The sequence below is a fragment of the Ips typographus genome, linkage group LG1, assembly GCF_016097725.1.
Source record: "Ips typographus isolate SLU linkage group LG1, UJ_Ityp_2.0, whole genome shotgun sequence".
NCBI lineage: Eukaryota > Metazoa > Arthropoda > Insecta > Coleoptera > Curculionidae > Ips > Ips typographus.
Window position 1 is genome coordinate 7,211,931 of NC_138422.1, and position 22,086 is coordinate 7,234,016.

The window sequence follows — 22,086 nt, forward strand, 5'->3', positions numbered from 1 at the left end:
GTTTTGAAAGCTTCTAGACTAGTTGAAGGGAATTTGGAAGCTTTTATACTGTCCCTCAAAGCTTTTTGAAGCTTCTAGACATTATTTTGGAAGCATTTAAAAAGTTATTGGACAGTTTAAAGAAGATATTAAAAGCTCTGTACTGCTTTAGATGCTCTTAAAAGAATCTAGAAATTGTTGGAAGCTTTTAAGCAGCTCTAGAAGCATACGGAAGCTTTTAGACTGTTTGGGACTTTTTAGGCTAGTTGAGGAGAATTTGGAATCATCAAAATCTGTTTAGACTTCGAGAGCATTTGGAAGATGTTGGGACAAGAGCATATTGAAGGTTCTGTACTGCTTTGTCTGAGATTTTAATAGACGAAATTAATTAAAGTCTTAATAATTGTCGTTCCTTGTCTATTAGTTGTGAACTAAGCGGGACGGAATTTTGACGTCATTAACGTATGTTCTTTAACCAATCGTTAAAATTCGGGTTTTGATGGTTTGACGTTTGTTAGCAGTTTCTTAGAACTTTTTCCGTTGCAACTTAAATTTATCGATTAGGTTAGTATTTTGTGTGAGTTGTATTTGTGTTTTTTATATTTTGATATTTTCGGTGACAGAAAATGCCTCTAACAAGTGAACAACCCTCAAAAGTGGGTTGGATCAGTCAATTTTATATGAACAATATACTCTGCTCAATCACCATTAAAACCCAACCCAACTTAAAAATTGTCTTGGAAACGAAAAATTGACTTAAGAAGTTTAAAAAATTTTATTGTAGCCAGTTTTCATAGTTTCCAAATAAACTGAAATACTTTAGTTTTGAAAATTGACTTAGAAAAGATAAAAATTTATTTCAGAAGCTTAAAAATTGTTTATAACCAGTTTTAATACAAATCGAGAGACTTTAATATTCAAAATTGACTTGTTTACATAAAAAACCACATTTAAACCTTAAAAATTGACTTGAACATCAAAAAGTGACATCAGAAACGTAAAATTTGCATTTGAAGTAAGTTTTCATAATTTGAAAACAAATTTCAATATTTTAGTCTTGAAAATAGTCTTAGATACAGGACATTGACATTAGATTCATAAAAATTGTCTTGAAAACTAACTTTTCGTATTTTTTACTTTGCCTTTAATTTTCTTAGAATTCTGGACTATTTTTAGTGCTTCAAAACTGCTTTCAGCTTGGAAAATCGAAGTTATTGACATAGCAAACTTAAAAAAACAATTTTTACATTCTCCTTAGACTTAAAATATCATTCTAAGCTTTTTTACTATTAAATCGACTTCTAGACACCTCAGTGCTAAAAATTCAAGTACTTCTTCTAAAGAGATGCTACATGTCAAATCAGCCATAAAGTTGTTCATTAGTGATTTTCAATCTACATTGACACACCTTGTAAATTATTTTTTTTAGTTTTTTGTTTTTTTTTTCGATTTTCTTATCTTACTTTTATTAGTGATATTTATTTATCTGACAAGCTCGAATTGTCTCACTTATTCAAAAGGAGGGATTTTTAGGGATTGATTTTGTGAACTTACCTTATTTCTATACGATGTTTGAATTTGGTCCTCTACCTAATCATTACCTAGTTGGTAAGGATTTCTATCTATAGTAACATACTCGTACATACCAGACATAATCGGAGATCTTTCTTTCCTCAGATGGTAAAATGGCTAGTCTGTTAGTTTCGTCCTTGTGCGATAAGGACATCTTATTCACCCTGTTATACAATATTCCATTTAATCTAAATTATAATAAACTTATTAATATAAACTTTTAAAATAGCCGCTAGTAATAATGTTGTATAATTATTGTTTTAATTGTCAGAATTTAACGTAACCCAAACTGTTTTTTCCAGAATGTTGGAAACACAGAAACAATGGTGGAACAACGTCTACCAGAAATGGAGCAAACGGAATAGAAGCAAATAAACATTTCGGCCAATACAACTGCGACTCAACTTGGGAACTAATAGATTCCGCCGCCAAGTTCATGGCAACATGTCGAAGCGATAATGTAGAGTTCGTTCTATGGACGGGGTAAGATCAACATGCTTTCCGTACTTTTATTAGAATCTCTAAAAGAGGCTTAGGATGCCCAAAACTCTGACGTTGCCAAACTTTAACATCGGGTTTAGGCGCTAACCCAAGCATTTTATTAAGGCCGGCTTATACAATACGCGCCGCCAGATAAAAGTGCAACGCCACCTAAAATACTTCCCATACACATCCAGTCGACGTCCCTTAAAGGTTATAAGGTCTGTCCCACGGGACCTCTTTGCTTTTACGCCGAGCTTCATTTTACGGTGTACGTATTACGGGACAAAAATACCTCGGAGAGGAACGAGACCAGATAAAACTAGAAAGGTAATTTTTCGACAGAGCTTGTAATTGGATGAAACTACCGACCGGATAAGGAGTTTTATTTAATACGATTTCATGTTTCTCTCTGTTTCATTTCTTTTTTGTAAACTTTTTATACTATTTGGCACAGTAAAGTGTTATTATTATCAGACACTTGATACAACCTAACTACACCCATTACAGGGCTACAATTTAATAGTATATTATTCAACAAGCATGTAATGATAGCTATTACTCACGAAGATGTATGCGACAAGAGCGGAAACAGCTAAATCCAAGATTATTTCAGCAACAAAAAACACAATCATGGATGGCTGTTCAAGTCTAAAACGATTGGAGCTACACGTCACACGTGACTCTTCAAATTCATTTTTATTGGTCGGACGTGCTGCCACCAAAAAATAATACGCAACTCTTTAAAATAGTTATTTATGCAACAAGTGCAAAAAATACACCTTGTTGCACCCAAGTGAAAGAAGGGACTTTTCTTACTAGGGTGTGGTAAAGTGCACTTGTTATGTGTAGAGCGAAAATATCCATTTGCACCAAGCTTTTTATGAGATCTTTAAGCAAAGAAAAAATGAGTGCGGAAAACTAACTTAACCGTACTAGTGTGGAAAAGTTACTTTTCCGCACTCATTTTATAAAAAAAAAATATATGTATAATTGATTGTGATGTGATCCGCTTTGCGTCGTTCGAGCAACTACAGTCTCGTGCGGGAAAGTACCACTTTCCGCACTTGTTAGGTAAATAACACTTTTGCATGGGTTGCATACAACATTTTTTATAAAATCAACTTCTTTGATGACAAAAGCTCAGCAAATATAGTCTAGTGCAAAAAAGAAGAACACTTTGCACTAAAAATCATTAAAAGATAAAAACATAGTGCAAATCAGTATATTATTAGCCTAAGGTTTAGACAGAAGCTTTTATTAACCGTATAAAGCTGTCTAAACCGTGGATAATTTAGCGTTTTTTCCACTATTAACCATATTTTGATGGTTCTTTAATTGAAAATTTAAAAACAACAACAAAACAACATGAAGAGACCACCTAATTTATCTGTCTCTGTCTCTGTCAAGTCAAGTATATTTATATATATATATTGTCATATGTCTTAATAGACATTGACATTATTATTTACCTAGGTCAGTAATATTTTCTTTTTTGTTGTGTTTGTCCCAGACTAGATCTAGAGATTAGACTCTATTAGTGACCTAGGTCAAAAAACCATTAAGGTAGAGAAAACTAATTTTTCAAGTTACTAATCGATCAATAATGACATGTTTATCATGTTAGTAGTATAAAATAGTATATTATTAACCAAGGTTTAGACAGAAGCTTTTATTGACCATATGTTAAGACATAAGGTTAATAAAAGCTGTCTAAACCGTGGATAATATAGCGTTTTTTCCACTATTAACAAAATTTAGGATAACAACAAAACAGCAAAATGAAGAAACAACCTAATTTATCTGTCTCCGTTAAGTATATTTCCTATGTCATATCTTAAGAGACATTGACATTATTATTTACCTAGGTCAATAAAATTTTATTTTTGAAGAAAACAATGACCATTAAGGTAGAGAAAACTAATTTCTCTCTCTAAAGTTACTAATTGGTCAATAATGGTATGTTTATTATGACTTTTCAAAAAAGACTTTTTCCACTACTAACATGATAAACATCTCGAATCCCCCCGATTTAAGACATAAGGCTCAACAAGGTTGTGTCTAAACCTTGGTTAATAATATACTATTATTCCACTAGTGCAAAAAAGAAAAACTTTGTGCACTAAAAATCATTAAAAAAGTGTACTTTTATGCACGATTTTATAAAAAAAGAATTTGAACGTTTGTTGGAGTGTAATCAGCACATAAAATCACTCACATCACTCTCTTATTATACTCGACGAGTATAATAACTAAATAACTTATAAATAAGAAAAGCAAAGCAAAAAATCGAAATACGAAACGAAATCATCGGTAAATTATTATATTTTCGTTTACAGAATTTTCTTTTTTGAGCTCAGGAATTAATGTCTAAGATAAACACTATTTACAGCAATTAATAACCTGAAGTTGACTAAACTTTTTAAAGAAGTATTGCTTTAATTAGACTGTTAAATTTTCAAAAAAAAATGATTCAGAGAAGGCTGGAGACGTCGAAAGCAATTCAAAACTTTTGATTATTTAAAAGTCGACCAAAAACTTTGGCAAACTTACAATTTTTTGATTTGTGTTTTATTCGAGAAAGCTGTTAATTTTTTAAGCCGTCTGTTAACTGATTAAGAAACTTTCTAGACTTCTATTAAAAAGAGATTTTTCTTTGGTTTTTTATTTATACTAAGTTATGAAATAAAAGTTAAAACAGGGTAAACAAAAATATACAGGGTATTTTAGGTTTAGTAGGCACGTTTAAGTAAAAAAGCCTTTTTAAATGTATACCAGTTAATTATTCACTCATTTAAACATAACAAATAATGCGTCGCTTACGATATACAAAATGTTTATGCTCAAACCAAATTATATGATGCACGTAATACTCTCATAAAGTAAAAAGAAGAAAACCACAGTAATGTGATACAAAGTAATCAAATTCACATTCTCATTAAACAATTTGACAACGCTTGTATCAAATCTGCCAATAATCCTATGCAATGCAATTGCTACAGATTATTTCGACAAAAGTTATTTTTCTTTTCTTTTGGGACACTTACCGGAAACAGGTCTTTCCAAACTATCATTTTTTCACGTAAATCACTCACTTCAGCAGAGCAAGCAAGCAAAATGTTTATCTTTTTTTAATTAACCTAATTATTCTTTTTAATCAATAATATCAACAATAATCAAAATAAACATTTTCTGGTTTGATATCTGAGGGATGGTTGACTATTGTGTAATTTTCAAAAGTTAAAATTAATTACCAATAGCAAATCTTTTTAGTAATGTTAATTATTGTAAACACTCAAATATTCTCTAATGTTTATTAAACTCAATAATTCAATAATCAAAGCAAATAAAGGATATCAATAGTTTATCAGACCCGAAAGTCGTAAAACACATTATTGTGGCGCGAAGATAAGATTCAATAACAAGGCGCACAGCGTCGAAGGAAATACCTTCGGGGAGTCGTAACAATTTCACTACCGTATACGACGTTCAATATGTTACACAATTTTCTAGACAACTTGTTTAAATGAAATTCCTAACAACTAGGAATAATAGTCTCTGCTCTGTTGTGTATATTCAATAAATATATTATTGTTTACTCTATGAGAGAGATGTTCTGGTTCAGCTAATTGCTTTTCTATTGTTACAACCAGGATGGAGGTTGTAACGCAGACGGACGGAAGTTATAGCAAGAGAGAGAAAGTCATTAAGTTAATTTGTCCTGAAGAGTCAGAATGAGCATTTAAATAAAACCAATACATATACATCTACAGGTATAGTAATGTTAAAATTATACATAGGAACTCAAAGAGAGAGTAATGTTGGAAATCAATGCTTTGGACACAGATGGAGCAAAACTGAAAATATGGAATGGGATGATTTTGTCAAAGCGGCCGTGACGTTATCCGACAGTTGGTAAGATGACAACTTTATCAGAAACTCTGAATGCTATCTTGTGACTAACTCTCAAGTTACACAGTAAATGATGCAAATTTTAAGTTTTTCTCTCTTCTTTGTCAGGAACACTTATTTTCAATGAGTTCCTATAATTAATTGTATAATTCTAAAATTTCTATAACAGAACACTACAAATTTATAATAGTTTACATAGGTTTTTACGAAGATTAATTTAAAGGATTAAATTAAAAAAACAAGATAATTATTTTTTGGAAAAGTGTTTACGCGGATGTAATGAGTTACAGAAAAGTGTTTATTGAACAATTCCTTATAATTTTCCTGTAACTCATTACATCCGCGTAAACACTCTTCCATGTTTTACACTTCCTTGGGTAGGATCACTCGCAACGGTTGGCTTTAGCGTCACCCGTGCAGAAGCGAGATGTTGTCCACGATATTATCTGTATGTCACTTGGTTTTTGAACCTCTTTTCATACAGATGGAGTTACATGCATGATGAAGCCAAAAAGCAGAAACACATGTTGCCGGGTTAGCATCCTTGTTCCTCGCTGCTTCACCTGGTGCCAACTAATCATAAGTCTGCTATCTCCAGGTTTCCTCCTCCAGGAGTCAACAAATAAACTCAATCTAGATGACAGAGTCCAGAAATACAATGGTGACTACCTACGAACAAACAAAACCAGGGAAACCAACAATATTCAAAACAATAATAACTTAAAAAAAGTAAAAATACTAAAGCATTTAATAAAACGGTTAAATCAAGGTGGCTTTATTTAAAAAGAGACTTTACTTTACTGTTTACAAAAAGTTGGATTATCTCCCAAGCTGTGCACCAAGTCAAAAGGCCTGCGTGGCTTAAATTGACCTCTCCGGTGCCTTTTCCAATATTGAAACTTGTGCTTTACCGTGCAAAGTCTCTTCCAGAACCAAAAGTTTACTCTAATTCAAAATATTCGATCAAAGACTGTTGGATTATTTGCTCATAAATCCTAACTTAAATAATATACAATTTACATAGTGTCAGCCCCCGATAAATATAGGTGCAGAAGCAACTGAAATAAACATCAGTGGACTTGCTTTGTCAAGACGTAATCTTCTTAAAAGTTTCAAATAGAAATACCATTAGAAATTTAGAAGATCGAAGTATAAAGGCAGCAGCATCAGTACGAGAAACAAACGTAGAAGACAGCTGACATCTTTAACAGGTCAATGCAATCGCAATACGTGATTAATTTTTACAGGAAACACAGTGATCCCCTTTAGCGAACGATTTTAATATATTATGAAAAAACCTGTAAAGCAAGATTCTTTTTAGACACTTTTGACTGTAAATAATGTCACGAATAGTAATTCGTGTTGTTTAAGATCTCGGTAAAGGCGTTTATTAAAGTAATAAACGCACGTCTCGTTTAACTTGTTGAACCAAAAGCGCTTTACAATGTAAACGTGACAATAAGAACTAAAGAACCCCACAGATTTTTAAAAGCTTTGAATAATTCTTGATTAATAAACATTTATTTCTTTACTCTTTCAAAAAAGTTTGAAACACACAACTAGAAATGTATATACGATACAATCTCATTCTCATCTAATAACTACTTGACTATTTTAATGAAAGAATAACGCAGTAAATGAGCTGCATGCATACAGAAAGTGCAATAAATATTTAAATTAAAATATACTCCGCATTGCTCATTGCACCCAAATCAAACATTCTGAATATTCCATTAGATATATCAAAGCTTTTCATGCTTTCATCATATTTTATTCATTTAATCATAATTAACTCGACCAAAGCTGCTACAAGCAGAACTGGAAATAAATTATCTATATTTGTTTTATGAGTAAACTGTATGATGTTGATAATAATCATTAAAAGCAGTTATACCGGATGTTTTATAAATTTGTGAGAATATTTTTTAGAAAGTTTGTAAGGAGATAAATTAACTAATGGAAAGTTATAGAATAATTATCGTAGGTTGTGAGACATAATTTTATTAATTAATTAATGGTTAATTATTTTGTCGGTTTTTGGAAGTTGAGTCTGTGCTACTGGAACTTCACAATTTCTCCTACGTTTCGTAAAATTTATTTTGGCATTATCAGGGCACTCTGTTTTTTTGATTCATTTTTTTTTTATTTCACTCTTAAGAACACCATGTGTGGAAGCCCAATAATATCAGTCGTCTGTTATTCAAAAATCAAAGTATAGGAAAAAATCCTCGAAATAAAATATGAATAAGAAGAAGAAGATATTTCAAAGCAAAATGTTTATAAAATTAAGCTGAATACCAGATGCTTTAACTTAAATTCAACCAAATCAGAAAATAACATCAGTTGCTAGGGTTGTTGTAGAAAACTCCGATGTTACCACTTATTTCATGTACATGCAGCAACTAAATTTCTAAATACTTGCAGCTGACGTCCTCTCGTTGATCACTCGGTATAACAAGAAAAAGTTATGCAAACAGTATTTTCTTAAGACAGGTACGCTCTTCCAACTGTTGAATCTACAACGCTGGATACAAGTTGGATATAGACACCTGGACATTACAAATGGATTCAATTTGTTTTAATTTAAACAAAATTTTTCTTAATTGGTGGCAACTTGAAAATGTTTTCCTTTTTATACAAACGTATTGATCACTAGTTGCAAAGCATTAAATATCACTCTAAAAATAAAATTGTAATAAAAGTTGTAACTGAGATAAGTCATATTCATTATTTTATTGAAAAACACAATATTGATTGGAATCTCGTTCTATTTAACGTATCTATGTAGGTCAATCTTCAAACCAATGAATAAAAATTGACTTTTTAAAAAGAGAGTTAATGATCATGAGACATAAAAGCTAGTGAGTTATTTCAAAATGCATGTGACAATTTAACTTAGAATATTGAAGACAAATGACACATAAAAATCCAAAATTTAGCTAAAAAATCTACAGTTCCATTAGGCATCATTTAATTACTCGTACTTCTTTTAGCAACTTTGTGTTTAAAAAGCTTCATTGTTTCGTACCAAAAAAGCGTACATATTTGCATGGCAATAGAATTAATGCGACTTTTTACAGTTGGGTTCAAGAATTATAAGAGAATGACAAAAAAAAAGTTTGCGTGTTAGTGAACTGCAAATTACCGCCATTAGAATCGGTTTCATAATATGAGGCACTTTTTATCGGTTTTCATTAAGCGCAGAAACAAAACCCGACCAACTTCCCGCTAGCGATACTCTCCAGTGGGACACATGAAATACAGTTAGCGCTAACTTTAGTTAATGAACGAGATGAGACCAGGAGTTGAAGCTAACCTATATTAATTACCCTTAAGCGTACAACGGCTACGGCCTCCTCGTTCTCTTTTGGGCAATAGTAAATTAGTTATGCATAATAAAGATCCGTTTATGGCCGGGAATGATTAATCTGTTTTGTTGAACGCGAGTTACATGCAGCCCAGAAACCCCCAAAGTCGGTTCTGGCGGAAGACAACTTTGGTTAACTCGACCCACAAATAACTCATTAATTTATTACTATAGACTGTGTGTAAAAAGTCCAGCAACCAAAAAACACCCTATTGACGGATTTGATACGTTTGCAAGTGGACAGACAAAATTGTTTTAAATTTTATTGAAATTTATTGCCGAAAAGAAATTTTGTGGGATTAAGGTGACAAGTAATTTTTTTAAAAGAGTAAAAAGTACTTAACGAAAGAGCATTACTTAAATGTCATTTTGCCCATTGAATTCAAAATCCGATTTTTCGATTGCTAATCGATTTGTGTGTTAATCGAATGAATGTTTGCGATCACATATCTCATCTATGTTCCGTCTCTGACCGTATGTATCATAGGCTTTTCACTGTTTGTAAGCCGGTCCAATGTCGCACAGATTGCCAACAATGAAAAACGTGTCATCCGCATAGCATATGTTATTGTTTTTTGTACCTTAATACCTATTTCAATATTCTCGAGCACAAAGCTCTGTGGGACTCTTCTGCAGATTTCAACTTTATTACTTTGTTCTCCCTTGATCTTTATGTGAACAGACTGATTCAGATAAAAGTTCTCTATCTGAATCAGTTTGCTATCTGTATCTGAGCGAATATCCCTACCGTTCATATACATTTGTCTAAGTATTGTTAGTACTCTGTTAAAAACCTTCTCAAAATCTATGTAGCACACGAATTCCTCATCACTCCTAATTGAATCACGTTTTGTTCACATTTTCTAAATTAAATCTAAATTATTTTGAGGAAAAGTTTGAAGGAGTGACTCATAAAACTATAATCTAAAGTCTGTGAGCTTCGCATTACCTTACGAGTAGTCCTCTTGAAGAACTGCTATGCCTTTTTCATCATGTAGTTTATCGGGGCGTTTTGCTGTTTTTCGATGTGCGGATGGCTCTTTCTGTTACTGTTTTTGCTATTAAAAGACCTATTATTAGTCATCCCTAGTATCTTGGTTAAGAATCGTTTCAGCCTAGAATAGGTTTCTAATATATTTTCAGACATTATCTTCCGTGAGTTGATGATGAATTTTCATTTCTCGGTGTATTCTTGCTGTTTCTTTCAGTCGGTATTATCTCTAGTTTTGTTCATTACGATATTTTGGGTATTTTTCCATATATTACATAGCTTAAATCTTCGTCTGTCTATATTTTTGCTATAACTGTTTCTCTCCTTCTATTCTTTTGTGTTTTGGCATTTTAATTTAAAGCCAAGCCAGACGAAAAACATGGTCCCTCTATAAGTACCCTTTACATCTGCTTCTGGTTATGTGCAGGCTCTGGTCATACAGTTTCCAAAACGTCTATTGATAAGGAGGATATAGCCTATCTGGGTACGCACTAGTTTGGACAGTTCCTTCCATATTCTCTTCTTGACAGAATTATAATAGTCGGTTCCCTCTTTTGATCTCCCAATCCAAAATGTCCTACCAGGTCCTGAGATCTGCCCTTCTCTATTTTGTAGGTAGGTAGGTTAGGATTCTATACTGAATTTATTTAGGTAAAGAAAAGTGACACTTTAAAAGCCCTGTTACGTACCTACTATTAGAGCTGTCAGCTCTAAATAATCTTTCTCTAATATTTGGAATGCATTTTTTAATGGTTTGTTTTTTTTTTCACTTACATTAAAATGAATGAATGATAAGATAAAAAAAATATTTTTATGTTTACAAAAGGATTCTTAACAATGTAATGAAAAGCTTGGGCGCAATTTTGAATACACCCTGTTCTTATTATGACAACAGTTTCATCAGTTTAAAATTTGGACAATTTTAACTCAATGTATATTAATACATCACATATAATTCATATACGCTGTCCCTAATAATAATTGGGTTAAACGAGCAAAAACACACCAAAAGTTTTTGTTCCGTCAACCTAAATAGACCACATCCGATACATCCCTCTGATACAAATTATACAATTTTACCAAACATCGACCCATCCGTAGCATAATCCGCGCCGCAGGCAACTTCGGTCGCACTTTTTGCTGCCTCAAACTCCTCGCCTCAATTTATTTCGAAAGTTGAGTCAATAAAATAGAGTTAAGCAAAAACTTTGGCACTGAAGGAAGAAATCGCTAACAAAAACCTCTGCTTTTATAAAGACCTAGATCCCTAATGTTTTATGTTGTTTAAAAGTTTTCTCGGTCAGACTTTTGCAACTACCTACCACAGTTTTTTTTCACCGGAAGAGGAGGGAGCAATAGCGTAACGAATTAAATATTTAAAACCCATCGAACCGAGGTCTGATCGGAAAATCGTTTTTAGTATTTTGACAGTGCACCGAATATAAATTCTCACACCTCTAAAGTTAAATATTTCAAGACGGTGGGTGCATCAGGGAAATGTTAATATTTGAACAGTAATGCACTATAGACGGTAGGAAAACATCCGGCATCTTAGGAAATTGATAAAATATAGATAAAATAATGGAGGCGGAATTTTTCAGTTTAAACTGGCGTGACTGCTTCCAGCCGATCTGAAAACCATAAAGATTTAACTTTATCGTTCTCACCGAAATTTGTTTCGGAATTTAAACATGTTGTTCGTATGCAGTCTATAAACTTACGGTATATTTTTATTGCTTAGCGCACATTTTGTTGGTCCTACGAACAACGAGATTTGTTTGCATATGTGTCTCTAAAATGTGCGGAAACAATCATACCACAAATTTTTAAGGGTTAATATAACGTTTAAACCCAACACTTAAAACTGTTTTTTCTACTCCTACATATTGGTTAATTCCTTAACAGTTTAGAGAACTGATAAGTAGGCAATTGCCACCGGCTGAACAAATATGGAATCCTAGACTTTCCGGAATTGAGCAATATAAAATAAACCAATCACAGACCAGCGTGAGATATAAAATAGACCAGTTACAGCTAATTTTGAACGTAAACAAAATAATTCTTTTGATTGTCATCCTCACTGACAGTTGGCATCAAAACATTGCATTTTGGATTATGTTTTGTGGCAATGAAAAGCTTTTTAAGTTTCAGTTTGTGTTCAATTAAAATATAAAAGCATCTACTTTATTAAATGAGAAAGAAAATTATGCAAACTTACAATTTACAATGGATCAAATCCATTCAACACCTCCTCCAGTTCCTCCTTTTCCAGGTTACACCTACCGCAGGGGTATCATCCTTGTTCCTTTCTACTTCACCTTTTTGGCCGAATTACCCAATAAACTATTTCCTGTTATTCATTACATCCGCGTCAAACATTCTTTCATGTACTCTGTATGCACATATTGAAAATAATTTTCCAATAAGCCTATATTCTAAAATAAAACATGTCGAATAACATGGATAACCCTGTAGTTTAAAGTAAACAAAATTTTCAATATCGAGCCGTTTTCCAGCTAATTTTTTATGCAATCTCTGTAGGTCAAAAGGTTTAATTAACCGAAAGTGCCAGGACTCCTTCTAGCGTTTGAAATTGCCAGCGGAGCGTTGGGCAAACCACGTGCAACTCCAGAATCGATACGCACATGTTTAAAGTGTGATCCAAATACATAACTTAAAAGCAAACCGACGGTTTTCCTAGTGCATTTTCTTTATATACAACGAACTCCGCCATCCGACATCATCAATTTTGATAAAAGCGTTCGGGTTTTGTCGCGCTGCCAGGACCGGAGTTTTCACTCAGCCGCCCGGAGTTTATGACGAAAAGTTTACGAATAAATCGAGGACCTGGGTCCTCCCAAAGGCCACATTCCATTACGGTGGCTTCCGGTTAATTTGCTAAAATAAAATGTATGTATTCCGGCTAGTCCTTTGAGAGGCATAAGTCATAAAAATATTCGGCGCCTTCGTTCGGGGGATTACTATTGATGAAACCGTCGCCAACTTTCCCGGACTAAATGAATTTTCAATCTTGCCAGTTTACAACGGTTTTGTTTTGTTACTTTTAAATAGACTAGAAAGTTTTCACTTATTATCTCAAGAATTTTTCACAAATCTAATTGGGAAATCTAATTTAGTTACGTAAAAGAATAATGTGGTAATTACATAATACAGTGGCTTAATAGTTTTGTTTTCTCTTAGATTCGGTCGTATAGAGTGTCAGTGTATGTCACTTTTCAAAAATTATTATTAATTTTTTTACATCTTTTAATTTTATCTCCTTCTTTGAGAAATGGTTAACAATGGCGGGTTTCTGTTCCATTCTCATCCCTTCATAGCAAAGAGGCTTTCTTCTTCTTCTGCTGCGAGTCCATTAATGGATGTTTGCGATCACATTTGTCCTCTCTTCCTTATTACGTATGGTATGCATTAGTTCTTGCATTGTCCTCAGTCCTGTCCACTGCTTAACGTTGCGGAGCTATGACATCTTTTTGCTGCCGATTCCACTCTTTCCCTCAATCTTCCCCTGAATTATCAATTGCAGGAATTGGTACTCCCGTTGCGTATTACGTGGCCCAAGTATGCGGTTTTTCGACGTTTAATGGTGTCTAACAGTTCGTGATCTTTATTGATTATTCTCAATACCTCATCGTTAGTTCTTCGTGCAGTCCATGGAATCGTCAGTACACGCCTATAGACCCACATCTCGAATGCTTCCAGCTTGTTCATAGTGCTCATCTTCAGTGTCCATCCCTCCATGCCATAAAGCAACACTGTCCAGACATAGCATTTGACAAATCTAATTCTCAAGCCAAAATCTAAATTAGTATGATTTGTATTACAGTTTTGAAGTCTGAAGTCCCAAGCATATCCCGGAAATCTTTCATATGTTATCTGCAATTAGAACTGTGTCGTCCGCATAACGATTATTGTTGACCCTTACACCATTCACCTTAACGCCCACGTTGCGTTCTTCTAGGGCTTCCTGAAAGATGGCTTCAGAATATAAATTGAAGAGAAGTGGGGAGAGAACACACCCTTGTCTGACCCCTCTACAAATAGGTCTTGCTTCTGTGGGACCGACTCCGACTTCATCCATTTGGTTCCAGTATAGAATTTGAATGCAGCGGATGTCTTTTTGGTCTATGTCCAATCTATTTAGGTTTATGATGTTGGACTCTGTCGAACGCCTTTTCATAATCGATGAAACACAGCATTATGTCCTTTCTCTTTGAAAAAAAATTGGGCGTTTATCAGCGAGTTTAGTCGGGGTTACGGTGCAAACAATCACTAACACTATACTCATACTTACTAACAGAGAATGAGCGTTTGGTATCAAAGACCAGCACCAAATGCTTTAAGCTCTGGTTTACTGTCAGATCGATACACAAAAATAATCAATCGGCCTAGATTCAGCAGTGTATACTATTAGACTTGTAATGACGATAATATGTTTCGTTTTGTTTCAATGAAAGTGCATACTCTTCTCTAACAGTGACAATTTTATTAATAATCGTCCATCGGTTTTCAGAATCTCAAGCTGGTCACCGTTGTATTATTTACCATTTCTTTGTACGTGAAAGTCTTAATTTTTGTCCAGAAATGTTTCTTGATCTGCGTCAATTTTCACAACTGTTATGAATAAAAAAATGTTATTATCACACTTTTCAACTGCTTTGTGATCTTAAAACTTAATATTTGTTTCAGAGATGCTTTGTCTCACTTCGCGATCAACCATTACTCAGAGAATCACAAGCTTGAGCTGATGCAAATCCTCACTGATCTTCTGGGAAAGACGTTTCCAGTGCAGTTTGTATTTCCTGCTTTAGGACACGACGACCTTAAAGAACATCTGAGCAGGATGTGGTCGAGGTGGTTACCTACTGACTCAATTAAAACATTTCAAACTGGTATGTAGTGCATGAATCAAATAATTTCAAACAAATCTTCAAAATTCAACACATTTTATGAAATGCAAATTTCCGGATACGTAAATATTTTAGATTTATTTAGTTATTAACAAAATAGGCCTGAATGATATATTTAGAATTATTGAGTCAAACAGCCCTATTTTGAGAGGCTAAATACTAAGAGTTATAATTATACTGTTTGCGTTGATACACGCAATTAATGAGACTGTGTAGGCTCCGTTATTTAAGCTGGAAAATATTTGTCCAAGTCAAATTCTGTCATTTATAAAAAATACTGTTAAACTAACAACGGTTAAAGTTCAAGTTACAGACAAATGCAAACAACACGATGTGCATTTTTGTATTTTAATCTGTAAAACTTTACGGTGGTAGTATTTTAAAAATGATTAACAAAACAAAAAATTACTTAAAACCTCATTTATGACGAGAATCAAAAGAGTTTAAAATATTGATCTGCTGTTATGTGCTACAAATCTAACACTCTATCAATCTATGTTTAATCTTTGGGCATATTTTTTTTATAAGCTAAAAACTGCTATACATTTAATAACAAACATGAAAACACTAACTAATCCTTAATTCATGATTTGGCTGGAAACACAATATGCAAAATTAGAGCGACGAAACTAATCAGTAAATTAATAATTGTATTAGAGCTTTAATTATGTTACCCCCAACAGGGAATATGCTCGCGTTTGAACAAAACAAACTAAACGATTCTTGCCAGTGTTGCAGAATTTATGAACCAACCGGATAATCCTGCATTTAATTTCAATATTTCCAGGAGGATATTATATAATAGAACGAAAACTTCGTCAACTGCAAATAGTCGTCTTAAATACCAATTTAATGAAGCGAGACGAGAAGGACGAAGACGCTCATAAACAATGGCGTTGGTTGGAACGTGTCCTGTACAAGTTTCAAAAAAACAAAGAAACTGTATACTTGGTGGGTCATGTGGCTCCGGGTCATGACGAAAGACAGATGGGATTCCTACAACCAGCTCATAAAGCTTATACCAACTACCACAATTTGAAGTACTTGGAAATTGTGAGGAACTATTCTTCTATCATCGTAGGACAATTTTTTGGACATTGGCATTCGGATAGTTTCAGGCTTATGTTCGATAAGGATCAGGGTAAGACAGTATTTATAAATATCTTAACAGATCTAGATGATCAATAATAGGGAAACCAATTTCCTGGGCTATGATTGCACCGTCTATTGCCCCAAAAGACCACTTTGGACCGAGAAACCCCGCCCTAAGGCTTTATAAATTCAACAGTGACACTGGACAGGTAATTTTTTTATTGGTGCTAATAATACTATTTAGACAGGGGATAGAGGAACAATTTATAATTTATAAATAATGGGAACAATAGAGTAGGGGATATGTAGTTCGTGCGGTGGATTTAAATTGTGGAGGCGTGTGATCGGAATCGCAAACTATGCAATTTGCAGTGCATGTAAAACATGCATATCAAATTGCTTCCCATTTTGACCTCTTGTTATTAGTAGTGCTTAAAGAGCACTGATAATTTATACTCTTTTAAGAGTTAAAACAACCTTTTGAGAAGTCGAGCAGAATCTCCTCCAATTAGTTGCACTAAACTACCAAATTTACCCAAAATGGGGAGGTATATGGCTAACAACTTTAATATTACAAACACCTGCCGATATCGACATAACTCGGTGACATCATACATCCCGATGACAATGGGTATTATGGCGTTGACATACAGTTATTTATGGTGGACGCGTTACTAATGATAATGACCATTCGATGAATTGCTTGTTAATGACTATAGCCCACGCTGTATGTCAATGCGTATTATTGTTTGATAGGCAAATGCGACATGTTTACTCTAAAGTCAATGTATGGTTAGATTAAACACATGAGAACTTATTACACTGGTACTAAAATTTGAAAACTATTTATTAATTTATTAATGTTATCGACAATAAGCTGTGTTGCCAAATGGATTTCGTTAATGTAGGAAAGGCACTCAAGATCAATGGTCTACAATCATACCATCTTAATACCTAGATCTCTATAACAATAAATTTATACAAATAAGTGTTTTTTTAAAGTTTAATCGTAAGATGATTCATTCTTAATCTACCTCAAATAGATATTTCATAAAAATGTATGTATTTATTTAGTCGGTTGATGAACATGTTTATTGGGCTCTCAATGAAACTAGGAAAACCCATGGGGGATGATACACCCCCACTCTGCAGGTCTCTATAAAGGTCAAAGACTCCATCATGGTTAATAGGACTTTGGAAAAATATGTGATTCAAGTCCTCGATTGCTCCGCATTCACAAAACGGAGAATCTGCCACTCCAATTCTAAATTGATGTTCCTTAGTCAGGCAATGTCCTGTTTGCATTCATAATGGTTGTGATAATTTTTCTTTTTTGAGCCAAGGCACTCGGTTTAAGGCATCCTTCTTTCCCACATAATGTATCCCACTTTGCATCTCATTCCTTTCACTATTCATCAATTCTTGCCTTGTGTAAGGCAAGATATGTGTTATGTCCAGGCCTAGTTGCTTAGGAACATTAAAGTTTCTCCCTAAATTTGCCAATTGATCCACTTTTTCATTCCCTTTTATTTTGGAATGGCTTGGTATCCAAGCCAAAGAAACTCAAATCCTGCATCTCTTGCTTCAATTAAAAGTCTTTTGGTTTTTAAAGTGATATGATCATTTTTAGCGTTTATGGTATTGTCATCCAATTTTTGTATGGCACTCTTGGAGTCGATGAGAATTAAGGCCTTCTGGATATTCTTCTTAAGTGCATAGTTAGCAGCCTCATTTATTGCCACTATCTCTGCTGAACATATATCCAGTTCATTTGGTAAGCGCGAGGTGTAGCTGTAGTTATTTGTGGGACAATATACTGCATATCCAGTGCGACAGTCTTTTTTTGAACCATCTGTGTATACAAAGATGTTGTCCTTCCACAGTTTTTCTGTTCTTTCTCTAAACATTATTAAAGTAATAACCCAACCTAACCTAACCTCAAATTCCTCAAATTAAAAAAAAATACATGGTTTGGTTTCATGTAATTATGCTGGCAATTCGTGGTCTTGCATTTCTTTCAGAACCATTTGTAACTGCTCTGTACAAAAAAAAATATTTTTTAGGTATCAATTATTTCTTCTTTGTTTAGGTTTATGACTATACTCAATACTACCTGGATCTATCCCAAGCAAATTCTCGTGGAGTAGCCGAATGGAAAGTGGAGTACAACTTCACCTCGTACTACGCAATAAACGAAATCAACCCAGAAACTTTGAATCACTTGACTCGAAAGTTCATCAACTCGCAAAGAAATACCACCACCCTGTTTGACAGGTGGGTCACTAACATAAGTCAGTCATCACACTTTTTGTCAACCGGACTGTATTTTAAGGTATCACCGTGCAAATTCAGCGAAAATGCCCACTCATCCTCGAGATATTTGCGACATCAACTGCGCCTACAACCATTATTGTGCCATCACGCAGATAGATCTGAACGAGTTTGATGAGTGCTTAAAACGAACTGCTCTTACATCAGAAGCAAGAAACTGTTACCAGTGCAGTACCAGTCGGTTGATTCTTTTAGTGATGAGCTTATTGTTTAGGGTTGTCTCAGATATTATGCGTCTGGGTACTTGAAGTACCAGAGATTCAATAGTTTGATTTAGTGTGAAATGACTGACCATTGACAGAGTTTTCTATTGTAAATAGTAGAGATACTGGTATGACGCTTCTTGTAAATGTATATATTTTTATTGTAAATAAAAGAAGTACGAGTGTATTTAGTTGTTTTAATTATTCAAATTGAGTAAAATACATCGACAGGAGAAGAAAAAATTTCCAAATAATAGAATTAAGATAACTCACTTGAGTTGATGTCAGAATCCTGCATTTCTGAGTGCAAGCAGAGCTATAATTTACTCTCGTTTTATTATGTACGAGAATAGGATAAAAAGTAACCGGCTTGTTAAAGAATACAATCGAACTATAAGGTCTATTTGCAGAGGCAATCCCTGACTGGTTTCCAACTCAGAAACAATAAATGTCAAGTTCATTGGTTGAATTCTCACGTAACCATGACGTTTACTGACTTGTGGTCAATGGATATATCCCTTTCTCTGATTACTAGTTAAACCAATGGCGATCTCAAGCTTTAATGCCATTTTTCTAGAAAAACCTTTCTTTTTATTATGATATGTCCAATTTTATCTTTCCGAAATTCATCTGGTGAACTGTTCTTAGCTGGTCTACCCAAGTGTGTTGTGGAAGCAGTTCTTGAAAATTCCTCTTCACATTCAGCATTCGCTGAGCATATTCGAAATCATGGTAACAATTGAGTTATCATTCCACCTGACCAGAGCTACTTCAGCCTTCGAATCAAAGACGAAGTCATACGATCCTCTATTTTTTTTACGAATAATGTTGCTAGCCTCCAGCTGACAATTGGCTAATCTGTTTTCTCTAATAGTACCGGTGGCATATATTCTTCTTTCTTTCAAAACTCTGAATAATTTATATAATGAAAAGAAGTTGTCAAAAAATAGTTTATGTCTGGAAGGGTTTTCAATAACACTCATTAGTTTCAGAACCATTACTGCACCTAGCCCTAAATCTGATTTTTCATTACTAGCTCCACCGTAAGGTATAAACTGGAATAGGTATCCATCAGAAGAGCAAAGACACCACAACTTGAAACCAAACCGCACTGGTTTACCCTTCATGAACATTTTTGCTGAGTGCCTTCTAAAGTACGGTACCATTTTTCATCAATTGATAAATTGTAAGCAAAAATACCAAACTGAATACATTTTTGATTCAATAAGTCGGAAAATGGAAGCAATTTTGCAAATTTGACCTTTTTATCCAGCAATGCGTTATCACTTAGGTGAATATATTTTTTACCTCTATATTCTCTTTATCCTATATACCTCTTTATCCTTGTCTTTGCTTCAGTACATACCTATTTGTAGTAATACATGATACCCTGTTAGAATAAATATCCCCAAAAATCTCTTCAATGATGCTTTTGTGAGAACAAAATCGTGACAATTATTGTCCTGAATGAGATTGTACACTTCGTCGTCAAAAAATAGTTGGAAATATTCATACGGAGTTTTTCCGGCTAGAGAACTCTCAATTTTCAAACCCATTTCAATTTGAGCAGTTCTCAGTGTCATACAAGAATTAGTTCAGAAACAATTCACAACTTTTGACATCACATTAAATAATAATTATCAATTAATGGGTTAATTATATTACAATATTCCATTAATATTTTTATTTGGATTAAAAGCTGGCGTTCTATTGCGGTTTTTGCATTTTAATTCAAGATGATTAAGCAATAACAAGCAATAAGGCCCGTAAAAGAGCGAGCGATTTTGCATGGTAACGAGAATTGCGCGGACTGAATTTAAAAATCCTCATTAAATTGGTTGAGATAAAACTTAATATTCCGCATGTTATTGTTTTTGATTTTGACGGCAAAGGCTTGCTTTGACGAGTTTCAGTTTTAACTTTACTAAAGCAATCTGAAGTGGCCACTCTGGGGAATTTTTATGAAACGAAATTATGTACAGCAAAAGCGGAAAATAAATAAAAAAAAACTTTTTAGCATACCAATTAACTGACGGGTGCCGGGAAAGTTTATCAAGAATATGATGGATACTTTTATTTACCTTATATAGAGTTAAAAAATGAATTCCTCCTCTTTCGTGTAGCTTTGAGTAAATATAATTTGAATATTTTGTGAAGAATTTGGAACTGATTGATTAAGTTTGCTTAAGGTGTGGTCTTTGAAATGAGTTAGTAAATAATAAGAAGTAGATTAAACTTAAAAGGAATTCTCGCAGTAATCTCCAGGAAAATGTCCACATTCAGATTTTATGGTAGAATGGTCAAAATGAATGGATAAAATCTTTTACCCGCTTGGTGTCGTTCAGAAAATTTCAATAGCATTATGAAAGCAGAAAAATATCACTTTTTGTACTTACTATACACTACTAAACTATATAACCAAATTTTCGCACATTTACATGTTCTAGTACAAACAATTTTCTCTAAGTGCTTGGTACATCCGTTTGCCGCAATTATTCCGTTTCGCATTTGCAGAAAGCTCATTTTATCAATGTTCCTTAAGAGTTTCCCCACGTAATGCTTATAATATTTCATTGGTTGGGTAGCTGGCTGGGTAAACTGTATAGAGGTGAATACTACCCATATAAGCGTTACGGCAAACACTCTATATAAATTCAGCGATCGTCCATACATCACCTTTCACTTTTCGGGTTCTGGGAATCGATATAAATAGCCCAAGTATTATCCAGGTTGGATGCGACGATCCCACGCAAACAACCGACCTTTCTGCCGAAAATCTGGCTTCGCTTTTCATATTTGGTTTTAGGTTGCTTTTATCTCAGAATGAATAAACGTGCAAAAAAAAATTCCTTTAAGATGATAGGCTCCTTCTAAGAAAATAATGGAAAAAAATTCCAGTATGAATAGACAAATTTTAGTATAAGGTCAGGCTTTGTTGTTTTTTTTAATAATAACAGTTCAGGAATTAAATTATTGTGGTTTTCGTTTATGAATATATGAAAATCAAAAATGCCAAATTCCCTATTAGCAAAAAATTTGGCAATTTTTCATTTAGTAGGCACTAATATATTTATTAAGTGAAATAACGACATTAAAATGTTTATTTTTTCAAAAAATCTAGATAATGAGGGGTTATTAGAGATTTTTTTAGCTACTTTTTGAGGTCCAATAACTCGGAAACGTGAGGAGCTGCAATATCCAAGAATACAAAGTGTTTACTTAACATGTTAT

At 33.7% G+C, this 22,086-nt stretch overlaps 1 protein-coding gene across 1 annotated transcript in view; it reads left to right on the forward strand.

The window, feature by feature from the left end:
* Window positions 1-19,042, forward strand: part of LOC145725830 (cyclic GMP-AMP phosphodiesterase SMPDL3A-like) — a 36,034-nt gene extending 16,992 nt beyond the window's left edge. The window contains exons 3-8 of the mRNA XM_081974728.1: window positions 1,854-2,034; window positions 15,009-15,211; window positions 16,017-16,370; window positions 16,421-16,530; window positions 18,411-18,595; window positions 18,654-19,042. Of these exons, the coding sequence (XP_081830854.1) occupies window positions 1,854-2,034; window positions 15,009-15,211; window positions 16,017-16,370; window positions 16,421-16,530; window positions 18,411-18,595; window positions 18,654-18,900 (1,280 nt within the window). The 3' untranslated portion in view covers window positions 18,901-19,042. The remainder of the gene's footprint in view (window positions 1-1,853; window positions 2,035-15,008; window positions 15,212-16,016; window positions 16,371-16,420; window positions 16,531-18,410; window positions 18,596-18,653) is intronic.
* The last annotated feature ends 3,044 nt before the right edge of the window (window positions 19,043-22,086 follow it).